General features: G+C 36.0%; 1 protein-coding gene across 17 annotated transcripts in view; it reads right to left on the bottom strand.

Moving 5' to 3' along the window:
- Positions 1-25,377, bottom strand: part of LOC148275635 (scavenger receptor class B member 1-like) — a 169,881-nt gene that overhangs the window by 16,788 nt on the left and 127,716 nt on the right. For all 17 annotated transcript variants that reach the window (XM_088235422.1, XM_088235418.1, XM_088235419.1 and 14 more), the window contains exon 4: positions 22,594-22,754. In XM_088235422.1, the coding sequence (XP_088091548.1) occupies positions 22,594-22,754 (161 nt within the window). The remainder of the gene's footprint in view (positions 1-22,593; positions 22,755-25,377) is intronic.

Raw genomic sequence — 25,377 nt, 5'->3', positions numbered from 1 at the left:
ATACATAAAATTTGTAAAGGGTTAAAAGTAAATAATATGGAAATATTTCACATTAGGAAAGCTTTGAAAAATAATGTTCCTTCGATCAATAATCAAACAACCTTTCAATATAGCCCGTTATACGATGTTCCATTGTAATGGTCACCCTAAACCTATTAAACTCAAGCTCCTCCTTCTATCCCTTCTCGCTTTTTTCAAATATTTCTCAAACAACATAAAGTATTTTCATAATCTAATCAGTTCACGTTTGTCCCAATCAGCGCATGCGCTTATTAAAATGCAAGCCGAAACAACTATGGTGAAGGTGGATAGGTATAATGGGTTGAATGGTTGGTTTAATCGGTGTCCTGACGAAACCTTTAGACATAGAAAAGTCGGTAAGTCGTTTTATACAAATATTTAATAACATTTAGTAAAACGTTTTACCACAAAGTTGATGCTTTAAATATTAAAAATACTTATTTTTTTAATTTTAAATTTCATTTTTATATATTTAAATTGCTTAATACCTCAGAATATATAAAAAGCCCTTTGGGCGTTAGTAAATAAATAATTTAACTCTACGCAGTATATCATTGCATTTGCGAGGTAACCGAAACGTCGGAACAAATCCAACACACACGGTATCACCCAAAAAAGAAACATATTCTCCCAACCAAACAAAAACAGCTGTTATTTTGAATTTATCAGGTTTTTTTCAATATTTTATTTTAACATATGTACTCGTATGTATCTTATAATATATATTTATGTTTTTTTAGTACAACATTTTGACCAATCTCTTCTTTTGACCGGACTGTTTTTTGGTTGGCTGGAAGATATTGTTTTTAGCAATAAGTTCGTCGAAGTACTTCTTCTTTGTACTTGATATTTTTAAATAAACAAATTAAATATTAAGTTTATATTTGAAGCACTAACTTTGTGGTTATTCATTATGATAAAATAAATAAAACAACTTTGTTTTTAACTTTCTTTAATCTTTAAAAAGACAACAAAATAAAATTCTTAAACTAACATACAACCTACCCTACCTGACCTCTGAACTGAACTGTACAAAAAAACGCACCAGTTTGACATAAACTACTTGACTAAAATTGAGACCTTAAAAATTGTGCACAAAATAACACTGGGAAACATACAAGACGACGACATAATATTAGTCGAAAATGCTGACATACACAAATATAACACCAGACAACAAAAACACTATCATATTGAAAAAGCAAAGACAAACACAGGACAGTCAAAAATACTACATAATGGACTTAAACACTACAACGACCTACCTTACTACTTGAAAACTTTTAATGGAGACAAATTTAAAATCAATCTGAAAAAGCACATGATGACTGAACTAACTAGACTAGACGAGACATAAAATGACTAGACAATATAAAATTTCTAATGTAACCCTAACGGGTTTTTTAAAATTGTAAATAAATAAAAAAAATTTAAAAAACCACTAATTTTTATTTTTCACCGACCGGTTTCAAAGCAAACAAGCTTCTTTGTCAAGGTTTACGTAACGTAAGCGCTTTGAAACCGGTCGGTGAAAAGTAAAAATTAGTGGTTAAAAACAAAGTTGTTTTATTTATTTTATTAAATTAAATATTATTTATTTATTTTATTTGACACTTTATATACAAATACACATAATATACATATAAGGGCGGGCATATTGCCTTAAGGCAATTTCTTCCTACCTACCCAAACCGTTCAGTTTGAGAAAATTATAAACACATGGACATATTGAATTTTACAAATTTTATACAAAAATTAAAAGCAAAGATTAACAAAAATAAATAAATATATTTAAAAAAAATCAACACTATACTATGAAGAGTGGATAGGGGTTAGGAAGGAAAGAAGAAGGATAAAGGAACAATTTAAATATTTAGATAGTGACATTTCAATCTTGACTTAAATGTAAATAAAGCAGGGGCGTCTCTAACATTAGTGGGTAGATTATTCCACAATCGAGTTGGTTCTACTGCGAAAGAGGAGGCAAGAAAATTAGAGCGATGACAGGGTATTAAAAGGGTCCTCTCGTTACTAGAACGAAGAGATAGTCCGCGTTGTGAAAGAGGTTGGATGAGCTCTCTCAGATAAACAGGCGAAGTGAGATATTGTGAAGAAGTGATAGAATGTGAATGTTTCTTCCATGCCTGATACTGAGCCAGTGTAGTTGCGTGCGATACTCGGTTATGTGGTCAAATTTGCGAAGATTAAAGATATAACGATATTAATCAACCGATGATAAGAGAGTTGCGGAAGATTTCCGGTTTATGTACCGTCAACCGGCCAAGAAGAAGCGGAAGAGAGCTTATGACATCACATGCGGATAAACTTCAGATACGATACATTAAAAACATTTAATAACATATTTGGCTCAGTTTAATAGTAACAAAATCTGGTAACAATATATTAAAAAACATCCAACTTTGAACTTCCTCATTAGAACTAGTTGGCGAAACAGTTAATTTTTATCTAAGGAAAGTTTGTTTTACGACCGAATCGACAGTATCTGTTTAGACATTCACACATCACTGGTTTATTGAAGTATTTAGCTCTTATACGGACTCGTGCGTGCTTCTAAGGGGAAACAAGGGACCGGAAGTAAGGAGAGATCTCAGCAAAATGTTCGCACGAGGTTTTCCCGGAGCCCGAACCCGTCCGACGTTTGCTGAGAGACATTTCTCCTTTTTATTTATTTATATACGGCATTTCTGCCATTTACACATATGTGGTATAAAGAGTGCTTAAAAAAAAATATTTAAAAAATCGAGTATGAAATATTAATATACTCGTACTATACACATTATAAATTACTTGAAATATATATTTATATTAAAGAAATTATATAATAATAAAATACATTAATCAATCAAATTATAACTATTCCAACCCAATTTCCTGCAGTTAATTTGCTCTTTTTGATAAAAATATGTTGGTCACTTTATTTTTTAAGTTAGGCAGAGATAAACTAAATATATCAAAATATGATGCATATTCATTCCCAGTATTCTGTAATCTAACAATATATTGAGCTACCGTTCGAGAATTTCGACCATAAAATATTGTAGATGTTCTGCTTAACCTAAGTGGTACATAGAATGAAATCAACTTAAGTAGATCAGGGGTATCGAACATTGGTTTTATTATTTTATATAAAGTCGTAAGATCGGTCGATGTTCTTCGTTCTTTATCGCACCGAGAGTGTTCAATATTTCGGAAAACCGTATTGAGCTCTCAAGGACAAACACTATTTTTTTGAGAGGAGTTAAGGACTGGATTTTCCTCAATGGGAGGGATTTGAGTAGGAAACTCCTTGATGATTTCCCGAATGTTTGAGTTTACTGTTTACCATATCGATGTGCCGTATATTTGTTTTATTGTCGTTATTATTATTGTTATGTTTCTGATCCTATAAAATATTTGCGATGATATTCTCACGGGTCCGTGTCGACTAATTGCTCGTCCCAAATCAACACGGGACTTTTAGTCCCACGGAGTTGGGACTTGGGTCTCAAATAATGTGCAATAAACTGTCTGTAGGTGAATTTCGTATTCTACATGCCATCGTATGGTTAGTTCGTTTGACAATTTGATTACAATCGAACCTATAATAGTAAGATGTAGGAATGTTAATTTTGCGCGTACTTTAAGTGCTTAGAAAAAACGAATTCCCATATTGCATTGTTTGGTAATTTCTATGGTAAGCTGTTACATGAAGCATTGCGCGAGGCTGGGAAAATGTTGTGTTTGTGAACGCGGGCGTATTATTCCACCGGGACAAGCTCACAGCACATTCAATCCGCTATCTGCCATCTCGCGCACTTGCAAGTCGGCGCGCCGCGGGGTCTGGCCCTGGCCTGAGAAAATACTTTTTTGTTTTTACAATCGCTCAGAAGACAAGGACGTTATTGGTAATTGCGCGTGTATTTATAATAAAAATTAAATCACATTATTACTGGAACAAGTGGCATTCGATTTCCCGATCCGCCGGTTGCGAAATAATAATGCGCTGTTCCCTGATCAGCACAGCGCAAACTATGGCTCGCATGCATCGATGTCCCGATCGTGTCGCATTGTAAACTCGAGACGGGATGTGGACTTTTTTGGTGCAAGTCTTTCTAGATTTAAACAGTTACTAAGATAGACCAGATCTTGTCTCGAGGTAGTAATTTTTTGTTTTTTTTTATCTTAGTTTTAATTTTCTTTATTCGTATTTTATAGAGTTATTGTGCCTGTATGCATTATGAAGATTTGCGTTTGCCATTTTTTGAACTGAGTCTGATCGCACTACTTGCCTGTTGGCAGATGAACGCTCGAATTGGTCTGGTTCGCGGGACGCTTTATCTTTATCTACTTTGCCACCGAACCCTAATACAATGAATGCAATTACCTACCTTGTATCGGGGTTCTAGCACCTTATAGTTTGGAACTTCCATCTCAGCAGTCAGGATCATAATTATTTCACTATTGGCAATGAAATCTAACAAATCGACATCACCATAAAAAATAATTAGTACTGATCCCGATTCTTTAAGTAAACCAGGTGGTAAAATGGCGTATAAGTGTCCTAAGAGGAATGTTGCGACGTTTTGATATCTCATAGACACTTCCCGCATTATTTGGTATATCTTGAAAAGCAAATTTAAGCCTATTTTCCGTCCATTAGGCTCTGAAAGTCGTTCTAATATACGTCCTCGGCATTGTTGTCGGTCTTAAAAAAGAATAATATAATTTAATTTAACTAATAAACTTTGTTTAATATAATATAAAGGGAGACAATAAGCGTTTATTGACATTTAAACAAACTATTTACTCAAAATGGCATCTTCCCCCATCGATGGGGGAAAATTCATCAATAAATCCCAGGAGCACACAACATAACCTCGAACATCAAAATCTTGTACACGCAGCATGTTATTATGCAATGAAATCCAGATAAATGGTACTAAATAGACATTCTGAATAATAATAGTCAATTTAAATTATGTTTAATTATATAGAATATAAAAAAAGGGGTACATACCTCGTTTTTTCGAAATGTTTTTCCTAAAATACATTCAATACTAATGGGCTACTAAAGAGTAACTACTAAAACGGTAATTACAGTGACATTTAGTGACGAGGGAAAAAACAAGGTGAGCTTGCGCATCTTCCCTCATTAGGCATCTTCCCCCGACTTATCTTATACGATATTTATTTATTTATTTGACGGACTTATGCAGTCAATTCTAACAATGGTAAATACATTTTTTTATAATAAATACAGGCACTAATAAAATAAAATTAAAGCTAGGACAAAAAAAAAATACTACCTCGAGACAAGATCCGGTCTATCTTAGTGAATTTTTAAATCTACTCGTATAAAGACTTACACCAAAAAAGTCCAGATCTTGTCTCGAGTTTACAATACGACACAATCGGGACATTGGTGCATGCGAGCCATAGTTTGCGCTGTGCTGATCGAGGAACAGCACATTATTATTTCGCAACCGGTGGATCAGAACATTGAATATAATATCGGCATGGGTTTAAAGGGTGAAAAGACAAATAAAAAAAAATAAAATTTAGTTTTTCTGTCTCTCCTGGAAATGGAACTTTTTCGAGTCAGTTAAGTTGCATGATTTCCGTGTGATGCTGCAGTATTGCAGTAATGTACGCCCACTGCCCAGCGCAGGCGGTAGGCGGCGGCAGCACGCGGCTTGTCCAGGCGTTGACCTCCCCGGGATAAATTACTCCGGCGAGAAAACGGACTATACTACCCACGAGTCCATCTGCGCGTACTATACGCGAGTATCACCTGTTGTGCGCTACCCGCTCGTGATAGAATTATTAGCATTAGCAATCTAGTTTTGTAATAACAATAGCAGCTTCCAAAAGCGCTTTCTAATTTTAGTGGATCTTTAATTAGTTCTTGGATGTTCCTACGTGTTAGCGAACAAAACTAAGGAGTCGAATAGAGGAGTGAGACGCGAGCTCAAATTATGGCTGGTGGGGAAAAGTTTTTTATATTTTTTTAGTTTCTAATTTTTAATAATATTACATAATTTAATATAAAATCTTTATATACAAGGCAATGTTCGAATGGTTCTCCTCGATGGACTAGATAACTAACAGACCGATTTACGTGCGGTTTTCGGATAAATGTACGTCTTTGCCGCGAGAAGGTTTATAGCTCATAAAATCTTCAATTTATTAAGAACAAAAAGTTAGGAGCGTAAATGTTTTTTTTATCCATCACCAGGGTTGCATTCGCCGAGAATGCGGATACAAAAATATGGACAGAGGTTATTTTTTTGTGTATAAAAAAAGGTGGTTTTTGAATGTTTACAGACAACATTCGTTTTTTTATGGATCCCAATCGGATTATTTCATTTAATTCCTTATAATTTCTACCTAAATGTTTCAGGGCCCGTTTCACAATGAAAAGTTAATATTTATCTTTAATTTTATCTACAGAGTAAAATTGAGTTTTCTCAATGAAAAATAGCATATATGTACGTTTTCGAAACATGTACAATTACGGATAACCGACGGAGATCTTTAAATTTGTGTCCAAATATACACATTTTCGTACATAAATATCGATTTTACTTTATTCCGTCTGACGATAGCATTTGTAATCGAAGCCCAGGGAGGCAATTACAGTCGGAATATACGGAAGTCATACCTTTACCATGCCGGTATAGTTGAAGATAAATTCTCCCGCGGGATTATGAAGATACGCTACAGATCCTCTATCTTCAAGTTCGGCAAGGTGGGTAAGAAAGGGCTCTTGTTTTTTTGATTTCCTATTTCAAGATTTTTACCCGAGACCCGAGAGTAGGCGTCAAATTGAAAACACTCGTTCACTTGCATACGCAGAAATGTATTCTTCATCCACCCGGCCACGGAAAAAAAAATATTTTTTCGAATATTTTTTAGCGTTCATATGATGTACCCAAATATTTCGATTTCGTGGTCATTTTTAACAAGTTACAAATAACTCCGTATCAGAAAATGGCAATGAAGTCCGGGTAAAGTGGGGTTCGAACCTCGGACCTCTGATCCGCGAGTCCGCTACACCAGCCGCGGGATCACCACCCGACTGTAAAAATTCACCCCAATTTAATCGTGTCGTGTGGATTAGGACGATGCGTATGAATGCACCCGTGAGAGAGCAATAAAAATACATAGGGTAGTATGATATTTAATTAAGATATTTTTGCAACTAAAGTGACTTTTGTAGAAATCTCGGTAGATAGTTGAAATGTTTAATTTCTTTAGCCGCGATCTATTCGCCCCGTATCCGCGAAGCAGTAAAGCCGTAAGCCATCGAAGGCTTTATTAGAGTTGGACCCGTCAAGCGATGGATTACGAATACTACGTAACTACGCTAGGAGCAATATCTGGGCCTCGATTATGATGGGAAGATAAAGACGTCATACCTTCACCTTGACGGTATAGTTGAAGATAAATTCCCTCTAGCTATTATAAAGATATACTACCGACCCCCCACCTTCAAGTTTTGAATAAGGTACATCGATATGAAACAAGGGGAAGCGTACGTCACGGTACACATATCTATACATAGCTTCAGTATGACGTCATAGTTAAAGATAAAGTCTTCCGACCGACTATAAAGGTACACTACCGATACCCCCACCATCAAGTTTTGATGTAAGTACATCATTTTGTACAGACGGGTCTGGAACCCCTCAATACGTTTATCTACGCATTCAAAGTGTCGAAAATTTTTCTCAACCGAGCAATTTTTCCTTTTATTATGATTTATTTTATCGTTTTGAGGTTGGCACTTTTTTTTCTTAAAAGCCTATTAAAAATATGAGAGAGAAATAAGTAAATTTTGAAATCGAATTAAATTCCGACATAGCTGCCACTTTAATAAAACGAGCGCTTAGATGTGAAAACAATGTCGCTAGATTCTCTCCTATTAACAAATAAGAGTATCTAGGCGACAGACACAGATTATATGCGTCAGAAAGTTACCACTGTAAAAAAATAATTTAGTTATTATCTGTTTTGCTATCTTCCGAGTGTATGTATCGAGACGTTATAGGAGCCGGCTTTGTAGTCGATTGGTCGACAGACGATCGTTAAGCGTGCCGTCTGCGTGATTTCCAAAAGTCACGCAAAATTCATGTTCAACCGAGCATTTTTTTCTTGAATTGGGATTTATTGGAGTTTATAATCGCTTTGAAGTGAGCACTTTTTACTACAGAAGCCTATTTAAAAGATAAATTAGAACTTTTAAAATGTTAATGACGTAAGGAACGCGGACTAATTGTTTGCGGTCATTCCATTGGCTAGTATCATACAATGTCGATATGACAAGTATGTAGATCATACCGAGGTAAGATACAGATAGTACAGAAGTTAAGTATACCGTCTCGATATATACAGATGAAGATAGCGTTCATAATCGAGACACAGGCGGAGTAACGAAGTTTGGCTAATCGCATAAAACGACAACGGTCGCCTTGCCGTTACGAAAGTGGTCGGTATAATTTCTTAATTTAAGCAATTCAATCGTTGATTTGCAATCGAAAAAGAAATGCTGATTTGCGACATTCGAGGTTTTGAAAACGAAGTCCAATTAATTGTTGTAATCCTCTGGAAAACAAATGTAGAATCCTCGTACGCAGGGGGAGCGCTTAGGAGACCGCAGCTCATTATACCTGCGTGAACTCTGCGAAGTTTTCATACGAAATATTGCGATTCAGAACTGAAATTCTAGCAAGTTCGCTCGCCATAAGTTCTTACGGAAAATGAAAGTATTCGCGTTTTAATATTGTTACGCGGGCAGTGCTAAATATAGCTATAATTTGCGCCGGATTATCGTTACAAGTTCCCACGCGAGAGATTGTTCATACCGAACTTCTCCCATGGCGCGGTGTGACGCAACTTTGCTCACAATACGCGGGAGCGAAATATAATAGTAAATAGGCGACTGCTGTCTCGTAATCGGAATCCACTTGTTTATCGCGACGCGGAGCCTCGCGCCGAGGACGTGCCTGGAAATTCAGCTCAACCGGAGGCGAGGATTTTTCAATTCACACTACTCTTCGTTTTCTGCCTTCAACTTACACGAAACATCCGCATCTACAGAGCTACATCCGATTTTGAAAATATATTATCTCTAAAAACACTTTACCGCTCATTGGTTTGTCCCATTCTCGAATACGCCTCCGTAATATGGTCTCCTTCATATGTTACTCATATAAATCGCATCGAATCAGTTCAGCATAAATTTATAATAAAAATTGCGTACAAACTAGGAATCACAAGAGATCACTATAACTATACCGACGTGGAATTTTTCCTGAATATATCCAGTCTCTCACAACGTCGATTTAATGCAGATTTAATTTGCATGTTTAAGATACTCAATAGTTTATTTCATGTCCCGACTATTCTCCAACAAATATCTCTTAATGTTCCTTCACGTAGACTCAGAAATAATGAAGTTCTGTTCCACGGTCATCATAAGACCAATTATGGTTTCCACGCGCCTCTACCCAGAATGATTATATTTGTAAATGAAAATCAAGATCAAAATTATTTTGATTGTAATTTTTTTTACAAATAGGTTGAAGAAACATTCCCAATAAATTGACTGTATATTTGTAGGATTTACCTGGATTCCATAATGCCTGTCTAATGTATTACCTTGTCTTTGCTTTTCTTTGTTGTATTCCTTATAATATTGTTACTCTATTATTATTGTTTTTCGTTATATAATTAGTTTAAATTGGAGATTGTCCGTAAATTTGTTAAATAAATGAATCTCTCTCGGCTACAAGCGGCTCTTTTCAACTTTTTTTTTTTTTTTTTTTTTTTTATTTATTTATTTATTAGTTTATACATACAATGTTACAAAATGGCACAAAAAACACTCTGGCAAATTCTGCTAGTACTAGGAGTAGGCTCAGTATATGAAGGGTCGGCAAGCCAGAAATATTAATACGCCTAATGTTGCAATCGGTTCCTATATGGGCAAATGCCTGTTCTAAGAAACCGATTTGTTGCGGCAAATATGGTTTACGAATATTTTTCCTATAAATAAAAAACAATATTGAAGAAATAAAAAAAAAAAACAAAAGAGAAGAAAAGAGAAGAAAAAAAAATAATAAGTTTACATTAAATGTAAAAATACAATTAAATACATAAATATAAAGCATACATACTTCGTACATACATATACACATACATACATATATACACACATATACATACATATACATACATATATATACATACATTCATACACAATATATATGCACATGCGAAAATACAATAAATTTATACATGATTCAATGGGATAGCATAATATTTAGATTACTATCTTCAATAAATTCTCCGATTCCTTACTTCCAATGTCTGTCAACCAAATTTTTAAATTTCTCTTCAAAACTGATGGTTTATCAGATTTCCAAAATGACGGTATCAGGTTGTATAGTTTAGGTCCGTTATATAGAAATGATTTTTGGAATACCGCTATACGTGCTATTGGAATCACCAAATCGTTTCTTACTGTACTCCTGGTTGAGTGCGCGTGACTCACAGTCACCTGAGTGCTCCTATTTTTGTGGATGTCAAGTATTACTTTCGTTATGTAGATTTGCCTTAAGCCAAGGACGTCTAAGGATTTGAAAAGGCCTTCACTCGGATGATTGTACGGTTTTCGCAATATTATCCTCAATATTGATTTATGTACCTTAACCAAGGGATCAAGAATAGTCTTGGCAGCTCCTCCCCAACAAATACAACCGTAGGCCAAAACAGAGTTGCACAAACCATAGTATATACTTTTAATATCTACAATGGATAATATGTTACGCAGTGTTATAAAGATATATATTAGTTTCCTAACTCTACCTACTAAATAGTTAATATGTTTTCTCCAGTTAAGGTGTGCGTCAATAAAGATTCCTAAATATTTGATGTCTTGTACACATTCTAGATGGTAGCAATTACAGCTGGTGAGCGTGTTACAATTTGTATTATGAATTTTTATCCTTAATTCTATTCTTGGTAGGCCTTTTATATTTGGGCTGAACTTTACGTATTTTGTTTTCTTTGAGTTTAGTGTCAGCAAATTATCTTTGAGCCAGTTTTTAAGAATATTCATTCCTGTTTCGGCCTTAACATGTGTTTCCTCCCAATTATCACCTTCAAATACAAGAACTGTATCGTCTGCAAAGGTGATTATACGAGCGTTAATATTTAAATTACACAATTCGTTTATATATATAATAAACAGCAAAGGTCCTAGCGTACTACCCTGTGGTACCCCAAAATTTATTTCTAAAGCAGTACTGCTGCATTCTCCAATTTTAACCCTCTGTAATCTGTTGGAAATGAAACTGTGTAACCAATTTAGAGGTCTACCTGTGATCCCAATGTTTTCAACTCTTTTTAAAAGAATTTTGTGCGATATGGTGTCAAACGCTTTTGCCAAATCAAGAAAAATTGCAAGTGTTTTCTTACCATTATTAATGTTGTTTACTAATGCTCCGGTTAATTTTTTTATTGCGTCATCTGTGCTTTTACCTGGTCTAAATCCAAATTGGTTGTCACTAAGTAAGTTTTTACTCTCTACATAATCGCTAAGTCTATTTTTGAATGCTTTCTCCAATACTTTTGAATATGCACTTACCAACGATATTGGTCTGTAATTTTCTATATGCTGTTGATCACCCGATTTAAAGATTGGTTGCACTATTGATTGTTTAAGTTGTGTTGGAAAAATTCCTGATGAGAAACTTAGATTGAAAATGTGCGACAGAGGTTTGGCAATGAAATTTTTAAATTGTTTTAACATAAGAGTATTAATAACGTCAGGACCCTTGGAATACGTTTTTTTTAGACTAGTGATAATTTTAATGATTTCTTGTTCTGATATTTTATTTAGTTGAAACGATGGCATTATGTTCTTGACATTAATAGATGATGCTAGATTACATTCATTCAGTTTGGATTCACATAATATAGCTTCAGATAATTTAGAGCCTACTGTAGTAAAATATTCATTGGCAATATGGGCTATTATTTGGGGATCATTAGTATTTGTAGAGTCTGGCAAAATTATAGATGTAATTTCAGGCCCCTTTTTTGATTTAGTTTTTGTAATTTCTCGAATTGTTTCCCAGATTTTACCCGGAGAATTATTGTTACTCAGGAGATTTTTATAATATATCTCCTTTGCTCTTCTAATAACATATTTACACACATTTCTGTATTTTAAATAATATTTTTGTTTACTGTCATTAAGTGGATCTTTTTTTGCTATTTTATGTAAGTGATTTCTCTTATGAATTGATTTTACAATACTATCCGTAATCCAAGGAGTAAGATGAAATTTTTTGTGTGCCACCGACTTACTGAAAGTATTTTTATCAACGTAATGTTCAATTTTTTTTACAAAAATATTCATCGCTTTGTCAGTGTCAGTTTGTTGAAGTATGTCCTCCCACAACTCGGATTCGAGGTCCCTTGAAAGATTTGAATAGTTTATTGAATTTGTAAATTTATTAACTTTCTTTTTTGGCGTGTTTATTCGGATACTAATACCGGTGGTGTAATGATCGGTTATAGTGTTCTGTATAATAAATGTAAGAGAATTGTGCACGTTACGAGTATTGATATGGTCAAGGCAAGATTCAGAGGTACCTTGCACTCTTGTCGGTGCGTCTATGTTACATATGAAATTGTGTTCAGCCATAACGCACAAGTAGTCTTCACACTGCCTGTGCCTTTGGCCCAGCGTATTAATATTAATGTCCCCTATGATGATGCTCCGCATGGCCCCACTGCACTGCCGGAGGAGGAGATGCAAAGACTCCAAGAATGTGTCAATATTACTATAAGATGGAGACCTATATATCGCAAATATGCATATATCATCTTCAATCACAATTTTTAAACAATTACCTTGTTCCATGCATATTTCCCTCACATCAGCGCGCATGCTATCCCTAACGTATACTACGACTCCACTATTTTGATTTAAATAATTTTGTGAATGATATTCCATATAACCTAAAACCTGCTTGGACATATATGCTTCGTGCAATCTACACTCAGAAAAAATAAGAATGTCGAATATAACCCTTGATTTAACAATATCCAAGAACGTCAAAAAATCATCCAGATTTTCCATGGTACGTATGTTTTGATGAATTATGTTTAACTTTGTCGATCCCCAGTGATACGATAACGCTTCATTTAAGGTTTCAAAAACAATATTTTTACTAGAAGGTACTGTTTCATCCTGTTCCTCGTAAAAAGTGTTAACCATTTTGAGTAGAACCAATAATAGTGTATGAAAATACAAGTATTCCCAGTAGACCATATCTACTGGTATGATAAAAAAATATTAGTATATTGACTTTGATGTTGTACCTCAAAATTTTTGTAATTAAATAATTATAGCGGAAAGGCGAATTTGTTATCGTGCGTATGGGTTTATGTTTGTTGTAATACTTTTGTTGTAGTATGGAATCGTAATTAAACATTTCCATCAAAAACAAGAATAAAGATAAGTAAATAATAATTAAAATTAGAATAAACGATGTATAAAGATCGAGGGATGTTTTAACAAAGAGTCACAATTGATTAATAATATTCTCAGAATCTACTAGTATAGGACGTGAATTTTCATCTTTTTTTATAAAAATCAAGCCGTCTTTAGTCCAAACATACCTATAGCTGCGCTCTCTAGCCGCCAGTCGAGCCAGGTACCACAGTCGTTTAGCGCGAACTGTTAAATGTTCGGACACATAGATCGGTGATTTTACGCCCGCCAAACCAATCATTGCTGTATTGAGCCTATCCCCAGCACATTCACATAAGTTATTATACTTTTTCAAGTCCATCAGAAATTTAGATTTTTCAAAATTATTAAAAAGTTTAACCACCACAGTCCTCGGGGAAGCGTTCCTCTGACTGATGCTAGTCTTTTTAGGAGTTATTCTGTATGCAGCCTCGACATCCTTCATATCCAGGCTTGATTTAGTTACTTTACAGATATTAGATACAATGTTTTTGAGCTCTTGTCCCGTTTCATCCGTCAACTCCGGAATGCCTCGGAACTCGAGATAGTTTTGGTTCTTTTTTCTTTCTTCGTATTCGATTTTGCGTTCCAGTTCGGCAATCCTATCTTCATTTTTCTTGTTATTGTCTCGGATGTTCTGGAGACTATCAGGAAATCCTTCAATCAGCTGCATACTGTTCTTTATCTTATCCACCTCCGGCTTGATTTTTTGGATATTGTCAACCGATTTTTTCAGTAGTTCGATCTCGCTGTGCAAACCGGTGAACATTTTGTCATATTTGTCATTAATATCATCAATGTTTTTCTTCAATATATTCAAAATATCATTTCTAAATTCATTAAATTGTCGGTCGATGATTTTGTGAAGTGAGGCATCCTTTTTACATTCGGTGCATTTTAAAGTGTTGCGCCGCTCCTGGCCCAGTCTTCTGTAGGTCGCCTCGCTCGTTCCGCCGCATGCAAAATGGAAGGTCACTTTGCACGAAGTGCACTTAAATGACTTGTCGGCCGTCGCCACCTCACTACACTCGCCGCATATCGGATTCATATTAGTTGAATTCGTGTGGGTAATCCGTCAAATTGATCACTGAATAAATTAAAAGTTTTGTTTTTACACTTCAGACACTATCAATAGAAATATTATGTCTTATACGAGAAACAAGTTATGTTTAATTATGCGCACTTTCAATTTAATGATTTATTATACAAAACTCGACTAATTATTAATATTTTTGTCGGGAGCACTGAAATTGCCGCGCTTATACGAGTACGTAAACTCTTGTTCAACCCGCGGAAATACGCAACAAAATTTATATTAGGAACTGCGCCCGTTCAAGTGGCCGGTCGGAGTGTCTTCATATCTCCCCTCGTCGTCCTCTGCGCCCGCGGTTCGTGACTCCAATCGTTCCTCACAGAAAAGTACGCTTCCGCATAAGTATGCCACCGAAGTTGGTGGCGTAAAATATGACCGATTCAATTGTCACGAATTTTGATACGGCTTTAGGAAGTGCCGATCTTCGCCGATCCCGTCTGAGACTTCGTCATTTGTAATGTGATGCCTCCGCGTGGTTCTCGGTACTCTTCCGCAGGACCACATCTCGGTGGCTTCTCCAGACCGCACTCGATCTCCCTTGTCCCGCGTACCTCCTATTCCGCGCGTGGCATCATCATCATTCCCCTTTCGGAAAACGAAGTATTGCTGTTTCATCAATAGTTTACGTCCGTTCTGCCAGGAACCGCACCTGGGACCTCGAGAATGGTAGGCGAATGCGCCAACCGCCATCTCACACGCGTGTAGCGTGCCAGTTGCATTCAGAGCTTTCATTCATTATTCCATGTCCACAAAGATCCTCCGAGCATCTCTGTCGGCTGCCAGTTCCTGCGCATCCTCCCGAGACAGGTTCGCGTCCCGCAGTTCCGACACGAATTGCCGATGAACAGTCAGCAGTGGACGTTCGGGACGTCGAGAACCTGATGCCTCGTAGAGTAGGCAAGCGCGGTTGATGCATCCGCAGCACATGGCCGAGCCAACCGTATCGCCTCCGCTTGATGACAGTTATCACCGGAGTTTGATGCGTTCGTTCTCTTATTACTTCATTCCTCACAGAGTCAAACCACCGCCCGCCCGAGATTCTTCCGAGACACCTATTCTCAAAACTCAGAATGTTGCCGCTTCGGGCCCCGGTGAGGCGCCGCGAGTCGCGTCCGTAGAGGAGAATGCGATGATTCGATCACTCGGTTCGACAGAGTCAGGGGATTTAGGGCATCGAGGCATGAAGTGTTTTACAGTACATGGGTTTTCGCAAAATTGATTTTTAAACCCACGCATGCGGAGTACCTATTTAGGCTACCTACAGTGGCCTGAAGACCCCCGACTGAATCGTCAAATATAACCGCATCATCGGCATACTCTAGGTTGCAGAGTTTTCGGGAGGAGGAGATGGATATTCCTCGATCTTCGCCATTGTTAGCGATATCGGGCTGTTTACAGTTTACAATTTATGTACCCGCAGGTAACTCTGCCACTAGATAAATATTATGTAGAAGCGGAACTCGCAGAACCGGTTAGTCGCTAATCGATTCATTATCACGACACTCGTTGTATGTTGTCAGTAATGGGAATATTGTCTCCGCCGCACGCGGCGCGCTACGCGGCGGATGCCGGAACTCTCGGGGGCTGCGGCGCGCGGCGCTGATGATGTGCTGATGATGTGCTGATGATGAGATGTTCGATTCGCGAATACACGTTTTTTAATTACTTCGCTTACTCGCCTTCCCCGCGAAGGCGGGCGGAACCTGGCCGACTGAAGACCACCGCGCGCTGACTCTGCCCTTTGTTGACTTCTGATCGCTATATTTTGAAGTCATTTGAAAAAATGATTTTTAAGTTAAAACAAAGATAAATAAGTAAGTTCTTTGAAACATTAATTCTAATCATAATCAAAATGGTCCAGCCTGTACCTGAATCCAGGGTCGCGATTATGAATGGCTATCTTCGTCGATATATACTGAGACGGTATAAACTAAGAGAATTGAACATGTCGAGAAAAAAATGTAAAGATTAATTTTAACAGAAAACTTAATTTTATTTTGTAGATAAAATTGAAGATAAATTTTAACTTCCAATCAGAGTACGTACCCCGATATCTACAATATTTGAAGCATCTTATTTTTGCACGTATATATACTGGATTTTTATAAATGTATTTATGTTGAAAACTGCTGTGACTTTATTTTACATATTTTTTTAATTCTGTAAATATTTTTTTGTATTGCTGTTGTTTTTTTTAATGAACAAAATAAAAACAATAATAACTTAGTGTTTTGGCTTTTCTAACCATTTTACTATTAAAATACTAATATGGTTTTGATATTTAAAAAACTGATCAGTGGCGGTGCCAGGATCAAATCATCTTTACAATAATTAACCGAGACGTACTATTACCTCGCAAGATGAAAAAAAACAACCTACATGAAATTTAAGAAGCCTAAAAAATATTTTTGATGAATATTTACAATCGATGCTTTTTTCTCTCTCTAACCGAAAAAAACTTTTTACAATCAACACTTTCAAGATGGTTAACATTATGTAGTAGTTTCATACTATGAAATGGAATAGATCGTCTTCGACAGCCTTTCAGAACACGCGGGTTAACCTTTCTCTAAAGCTAGGGTTTCCTAGGACAGCGGTGCCCGTATTTTAACGGCCGTAGTGAACGGTGATGCGGTTGACAGCCGTCGTAACGGTGACTAGAGTGTAGTTTCCTAGGAAAACAGTGTTATCAACACCATTTAACACCGTTTCCCTAGGAAACCACTCTCTAGTCGACGTTACGACGGCTGTCCACCGCATCGCCGTTCACTACGGCCGTTAAGATGCGGGCACCGCTGTCCTAGGAAACCCTAGCTTTACTGTCCTACTGTCGCGCGTTGCGGTGCTGTGTGGTCACTACACATTAAAAAATAAGAGATTTAAAAAGGTAAAAATGGAATATTTATAGGAAATGGCTTTAATTAACCATGATTTAGTTCAAAGATGATAATATTTCAAATCTAACTGCTAAAAATATGTAAAAACTATCGGGTATCGCTAACGACTCGGGCGAAACGTGCACCCGCGCCAACTTCCCGAGAGCGGTAGAGTAGCTACATAGCAGGGGCGAACTGTGTATAGAAGCGATTATGCGCAGCTTACCATGATATTTGACTGACCATAATAATGTTTTACTGTATCTTTATTTACAGAAAAACAAATAAATAATTACTATTTATTTTAAATCATTTCCACCGTTTGTATTTTTATCCTAATATAAATATTAATATTAATAAAGCGCGCCCAGCGCCTGCGGTGAGCCAAGAAACTAGCCGAGTTTTCCAGCTTATTTTTTCACACAAATAAGTATACTGTATTTTAAATGTCTTAACCCCAGTGCGGGTTTTGCTTAAACTTGCAGATTACACAAATTATTAGAAGATTCTTGATTTGATAAACATTATTTCTTACGGACTATTTTTCTTTGAGATGGAACTTTTGACATAAGACCATTTACTTTCACGCGTCATATTGCAGGATATATGGCGCTCGACGCGGCCGTTTTTAGCACTATTAATTTCTAGAAAAATTCGACCAGTTGACATTTCAATTGAATATTTATTATCGACTGAATTCGTAGTGCTATTTTTTATTTATTTTTAAATGAGTTTTGTATGAAAAGATTGGATAATATATCTATATAATATAATATATCAAGAAGTTACGTCGCTTAAGTTGATTTCATGGATGAGAGTTGTTGTATCACACAGAACCACAGAAAAATATAAATTTATAGTATCTATTGCTTACATTATGTATTATGTACCTTCTATGTAGGTATGATTTTTTTATAGCTTACCTGTAAATAAAATCACCATTCGCCACTGCTACATAGTACTGGACTACGTGACTGACTAAGAGTATACTTTTGATGATATTTGTAATTTATCCCGATATTTCCGATAAAATGTTTTTTTTTGTGCCTAATAAGTACTTATTATTTAATAACAAATTATTTCAGTCGATACGTAAATGTGTAATGGAGGAATACTGAATATCTAAACCCAATATTGACTATATTTATAAAGATATTATAGTTATTAGACGCAATGTGTACTGGCTACACATCACCGCGCACCGTGGAGGGAGGGTTGAGAGGAGAGGCGACTCGGCTCAAGGCTCTGCCGAGGCATCCACACACAGGCATCCGGGCGAGCCGGGTCCACCCCCGCGTCGCACCCCCGAAACGCTCGTCGCAGGAAACTGCAGCATTCGCCGTCGGACTTGACTGTTAGTTAAGAAATCAAACCTAAAAGGCGAATAAAATCATTTTGTTTACGCTTTATACTTAGGCGCCTCGAAGTCAGGGTAACTCCAAATGTGATATTAGGCTTAGCGTTATTTCGGTTTGCAAATATATTTTCATTTACGCACTCACTCGCAGATTCAGTTCGTAATCATTATGCTCTCAGACGAAATATTTCAATTAAATTTTATTCAAATAATCACTAAGTTCATTTATCAAACACTAGTGTAATTTAAATGTTAAATATCGATTGGTATTTATACTTAATCTTTTGTAGTTCCCGGTTACTATAGTCTTTAAAATATAGCTTGATTAGAAAGACAGCTGTCAAACTTATTTCATTAGAGATGAGAAATTACTGATCACTGATCAAATCGATTTTATCAGTTATTTCATGCAATCATGAAACTCTGTTTCCGAAAATTGATATAACAAGCCTTTTATAGTGTGTTTAACACAATTATCCTCAAAAAATGAGACGTTTATACTTTTTTCAGAAACAAAATCAAATTAATTATTTTTTTATTCGATCAATTTACATTGATCAATTTGTCCTTCTCTAACGATTTTGCAAAACGATGTAACCTTGTAAGAGCGTCGTTAATAATTAGGTTTATTTTAGTTTTCTTTTAGTTTTAAAGCTGATTTTATTTATTGATGTTGATTTATTACGCGTTTGTGTAATATTCATGTAAAGAAGTGAATTTGAACAGGAATGTTGCGTCTCATAAAACGAAATAATACGGACCAAAATGGACACCAAGTCATTGGAACAAAAGGCATAATACGAGTAGTACTACACACGTGCGTTTCCAGAAACTATCTACTAGCCAGCGGGCCACATGGCGACGATATCTACCTACAGTCTACAAAAGCTTCTCTTCGGACATCTATCTCCCTTTGTTAACCATGGAGTAGAAACAGTGTTTGATTTATTTAGTTTTTTATTGCTTACTTCTTGGTATGAACACTTGACCAATTTACTACTATACTCTTTTTTTTATAAATTTATTGATATTGTTTTAACTTTGCTGGAATTCCTCTCATCCATGCGCTTTGTAGCTGCACGATGATTGGTTATCTAGCTTTAACATATCAACTTTAAAATACCTTAATTTTGTAAACGGGGTCTAGAATTCCAATCGTCTATGCGCTTAGTAGCAGCAAGGCGTGTTGTAATCTTACTCCTTTTTACTATTCATATTATTATTATTTTGTAATACACTAAATTTATTTGTCAATTTTTAAAATGTGTAAATGGGGGCTAAATTTCTAACTCTCTATGCGCTCTGTAGCTGCAAGACGTCCTGTAATCTAGCTCCTATCTATTATAATTTTTGATTGATCTTAATTGAAAACGAGGAACTAGAATCCCAACAGTCCATGCGCTCTGTAGCTGCAAGACGTACTGGGATATTTATTAATTGTACAGCGCCCTTGAGGTGATTTTCACAAAAATGGCGCTTTATAAATTATCCAACTATATATATATATATTATGTTTCAAGCATTGTATTAAAAAAATAAATTAACACGCCAGATACAAATGATTTTTTGTGTGTCAATATAAATAACTCCTTTGACGTTACTACATAGTTATGTCGTCACTTTTTCTGACAACTGTCATTCTTATCATGTTACATTTTAAGAACTATAAATACGCGTATTTGTATCGAGTACAGGAGACATCTAGACGTTTCGTATATTTTAAGGAAAAACTGATCATCTTCATCGTTTTGATTAGTAATTGAGGTACCTGCGCAAAATGAACTAAGTTTGTCCCGAACTGCAGTAGCTTAATCATAAATAACTATCGACGTGCTTAAAAACATGCTAAGTGTTTGAGCGATCGTAATAAACAATAATGAACATGCTTAAGTTATCGCAGGCGTAAGTCAACGCGTGTGTAATCCTAAGTCAACGCTTGTGTAGGTTTGTTTTTTGTTTTCCTCGTAAATAAATACAGTTCATTGGCGAAAAATCGGCGTTTTCTATGAAAAATAATACAATATATTGCATTTACAAAATTGTAAGGAGTATTTATTACAAAAAAGTGAAAATTAAATTACAATGTCGACTGTTTTTCTTGACATTTGGCTTGCCAACCGCCGGCTGAATGCAATGACTATTCATTGATAATAAATAATAAATAAATAAAAATAGCAGTTTTGGAAAATTTTCCATATTTATACCGGTGAAATTCAAATATGTGATTGCGCAGCAGGATTACACGTAGCGAAACGTAAATATTTTGACATTTAATATAAGGTGTTCACGGATGTTCCATTGTGATCGCGAATACGATTTATTTATTTATGTTTACAACCATGGTAAGAAATTGTTATCACGTCGCTTATTAGCACGTCGATAGTTATTTGTGATTGAGCTACAGGAGTGTTAATGAACAATTACTCGTATTTTAGCACTTTGTAGCTTTTCAAAATAATTTCATAAATTAATACTCCGCATAGAAATAATTATGAATAATACGCGTTATAAGAACCGAGGTATGTATTATAGTATTATGTGCATGCATTACAACGGTTCCTTGGTTCCGTAGCTACCTTCATGGTGTAACAATTTATGCATTCATCAATTTGTACTGGAATGCTTCGTATTCGCTATTGAGATTAATAACTATTCGAATCTTCGGAGACGGATTGTTTGTCATTGAATGCGGTAAACGTGATACTAGCAATTAGCATCTTTGGAAAGAGAAAATAAACAAAAAAGGTTATTCATATTATTATATCCAAATTATGGCGATAATGAGGAAGTTCAGTGATGCATTTTTATTTGTTGATATATAGACTATTTAAAAAAATATATATATATTACTCCGCATGTGACGTCCGAGGTTCTCTTCCGCTTATTATCTGTCAGATCTGCCGATCGGTCCGTTTACGGTAAGTAAACCGGATATCTTTCAAAGCTCTCTTATCATCGGTTGATTCATATTAACGTTGTCAAATTAAACCATTTTTATTTTTAAAAATATTTTTTTTCGTACATTTTCGAGAAACATTGTCGTAATTTTTACCGCGCTAGAAAATATTTTTTGCATCCAATTTCCCGTGGGGCCGAAGGCTTTCATCGATCGAGGCGGTTCGGTCACGTGAAACGAATGGATGACGAAAGAACGGTAAAAAAGATATGCGGCGAGAATAAACGAAACGGTAACGAGAGACTTAAGAAGTCATACGGTATTTGTGAAGATGCGCACTTATGGTTACAGTCATATCTGTATGAACGAGAGTATGAGGTCGCATTTCAAAATGCAAGATCTCCAGCACACTCGGTAACAACAGGAATACCACAAGGATCAGTTTTAGAGCCATCGTTACGTATAAAGATGGGGAAAAAATAATTAAATCTCGCGGATTACGGGCTCATTGTTATGTTGATGATACCCGAATAAACTTTTTCTGTAAGCCAATCGATAAAGACAATTTGCAATCAGCCATCACTCAGTGCACTGGAAAAAAAGGTGAGTGGATGGTTGAAAACCAGCTTATTCTTAATGCGTCGAAAACAGAAAACCTTCGGGTAGCCACGCCGAGAAGGTAACATCAACCTGGATATCGAAATATCGACTTCGACTTGTTCTTCGGCTGTTCTGAACTCGGGACCACGGTCGCCATTCGTGTTGCGCCATCGTCGCGATATTATACATGCAGTCTGTACTGACCTGTAGATGTACGGCCCCAGCTCGTCCAGGACGGGCTTGGAGCCGTTGTTGAGGAACTCGTCAGCGTTGGTGACGTTGTAGACGTAGACGCTGATGACGGGGGTGACGGGCGGCTTGGACCAGAGCTTGAAGGTCTGCGAACTGCTTCGGAGGACCAGTTCCTGGAATGAAACAGGTATCGTACAGTCGACTTATTGCGGTCCTGGGGTAGTCAGACAAATTAACGGTTAATACTTGGGTGGCTATGATGGCGATAGGGGCATTGAAAGCAGTAAATGTAAATTCTAAAAACAGTAAACGCGAACCTTTTGTAAACAATGAATTTAAAAAAAAAAATCTAATACTGTATATGAATTATTTTTAATTGTTTTTGCATTGTGGGTGAGGCATGGCCCTGTGGTTGGTATTGAGACATAATATATGAGATTTATCACATTTATGCGAAAATTCATTCAATTTTTTTTTCTTGTCTCGCAAGTTGATAATTTTTTATTAATTTTTGTTTTAGTTCAAATTTTTTAAACAAAAAATAATTCATCTTTTATACATATTACGCAATTTTTTTTTTGGACCGAGAAATATTTCAGTTCTTATTATTTACTCAAATATTTAAATTTTCAAACCATTTCCAACAAGTCGGAAATAACTTGTGCTGGAAAAATGGAAATCGAGTCGTGGTAAAGTGGGATTTGAACCTCGGAGTCCACAACACTACAGCGAGACCACAACCCGGTTCGAAGTTATATGTTATTGTTTTATATGGTAGAGTTAAAGTACCAAGCCATTTAACTGGAATAAAAATTAGTAATATAATTATAATAAAAGAAGCCCAAGCCTCGGAGGACCACCGGATAAACCAGAAGATGTTAAAGCGCTCGCCTCCCAACTAACAGCCCCTATACTTTATAGATCTAGACTTGGAGGGAGAGATTTTTTTAGTAAAATGAAAACTCTCGCCCTCCACGCAGTAGCCAGGCTCTTTGAACACCTGGGTCGCGATTACAAACGATTACACAAGTTCGACTATACATATCTAGACGGCATAAAGTGTAATATAATTTATGTACGAAAATGCATATATTTGTATGAAAAAATAATGTAGGTTCGTCAATAACCTGTAATTGAACGTTTTTAGGAAAACCTAGCTTTACTAATAGGATAAATGTTAAAATAACATTATTATTCAATATGGATTTAAGACACGTTTAAAAAGTATGTACCTAAATTGGTTCTCTCGGCACGGGACACTCGCGAGGGAACATTTTCCAAATTGAACAAATGAATACAAAAATTGTAAAGTTCGTACGTGAAATCGCATTGAAAAACCAAAACGATTCCGGACTGACCGCGTAACATTGAAAATGTTTATATTTTTAATTTCATCGCGCATCGGGCTGAACGCTGTAATCGTATCGACCTTTAGTAAATTTAATAAAAGTAACGAGCGAGTCAACAATTCGGCATTCGGAACCGGAAGTGAATAATTATGGATTAATAAGCATCCGATATTGTACCGGAAGGAAATAATGCTACATTTTAGCATTTTAGTTAAATAAAAACAAGGTCTCGTGGTAAAGAACAAAAATAAATACCACATTACAATATTTCGTCAATACAATATTTGCTGATGCAAACATGACGCATTCAACGTTGAGAGAACTTATTTCGCTCAACAATCAGTTAATTATTTGAATAAGTGCAATGTGTAAATATATATTCCGAATCGGGTTGTTGTCCCGCGGCTAGTGTTGCGGACTCGCGGATCAGAGGTCCGAGGCTCGAACCCAACTTGATTTCCATTTCCTAGTAGTGAGATATTTACAGCTCGTTGAAAATGGTCACCGAAGCTAATTTATAAATAAAGCCTTTTCTAAAAATAAAAAAAAATAGGTGATCGCGCGTAAGTTGGATTCGTTACCATCGCTGGAGCCATGAAAATATTCCTTTATTTATTCCTAAGCCAATTCCAACAGTTACATGAAGAAATATAAATACAAAAAACTGAACGAAATGAACATTAAACTATGTAGCGAACACAAACAAGGGCAATACAATATCGGTTTACAATTTGTTCATAAAAACGAAAAACACAAGACTTCGAGCTAAACCATGCCAATACATTTTATAAAACAGGTGTTATTTTTTTGTCATAATAGATTCAAATATTTTCGGAACAATAGATAACATTGATAAAGGTCTATAATTTTTGACATTAGACTTGTCACCAGACTTAAAAATTGGCCTGATAAATGAAGTTTTCCTAGAATCAGGAAATGTGCCACAATATGTTCTAGTAATTTGTACCGTGTCATACATAGTCAGTACAGTCGACGTTATAATGACGTCATCCCTGCTATATGACCGCCGCGCGTCGATAGAAAAGATGTCGACACCGCTCTCTTACGAAACCATAGCTTCAGTTTGATAGATCGATGTTCGGGTAAAAAATAATAATAATTAGGCAGTCTATTGTCGTTTCAAGTACGCCCTAGCTATTGTTATTCGTTTAGACCGATCGATGGCATTATTATCGAGTCGGGACTCGGACGCATCTTCCATTAATGGATAAATAATACATACCACTTCGAGTTATTAAATGGCAGTTAGTATAATGATCTGTGTTCACGTAAACGGCCGGAGCGGAGCCACTTGTATTTACTAATAATTATGTACAATTTAAACATAATAGGATTCGACAGACGAAATACAAGAACGAAGAAAATGACCCGTCTCGTGATGTGGTCGGCGTCAGGGATCCGAGGGTCGAACCCCGCTCTTCCGCAA

The sequence above is a fragment of the Micrasema longulum genome, unplaced genomic scaffold (assembly GCF_059751315.1).
Source record: "Micrasema longulum isolate JH-2025_06_02 unplaced genomic scaffold, ASM5975131v1 h1tg001372l, whole genome shotgun sequence".
In the NCBI taxonomy this organism is placed as follows: domain Eukaryota; kingdom Metazoa; phylum Arthropoda; class Insecta; order Trichoptera; family Brachycentridae; genus Micrasema; species Micrasema longulum.
Note: the sequence above shows the minus strand (reverse complement) of the source record. Positions and strands in the feature narration are given on the sequence as shown.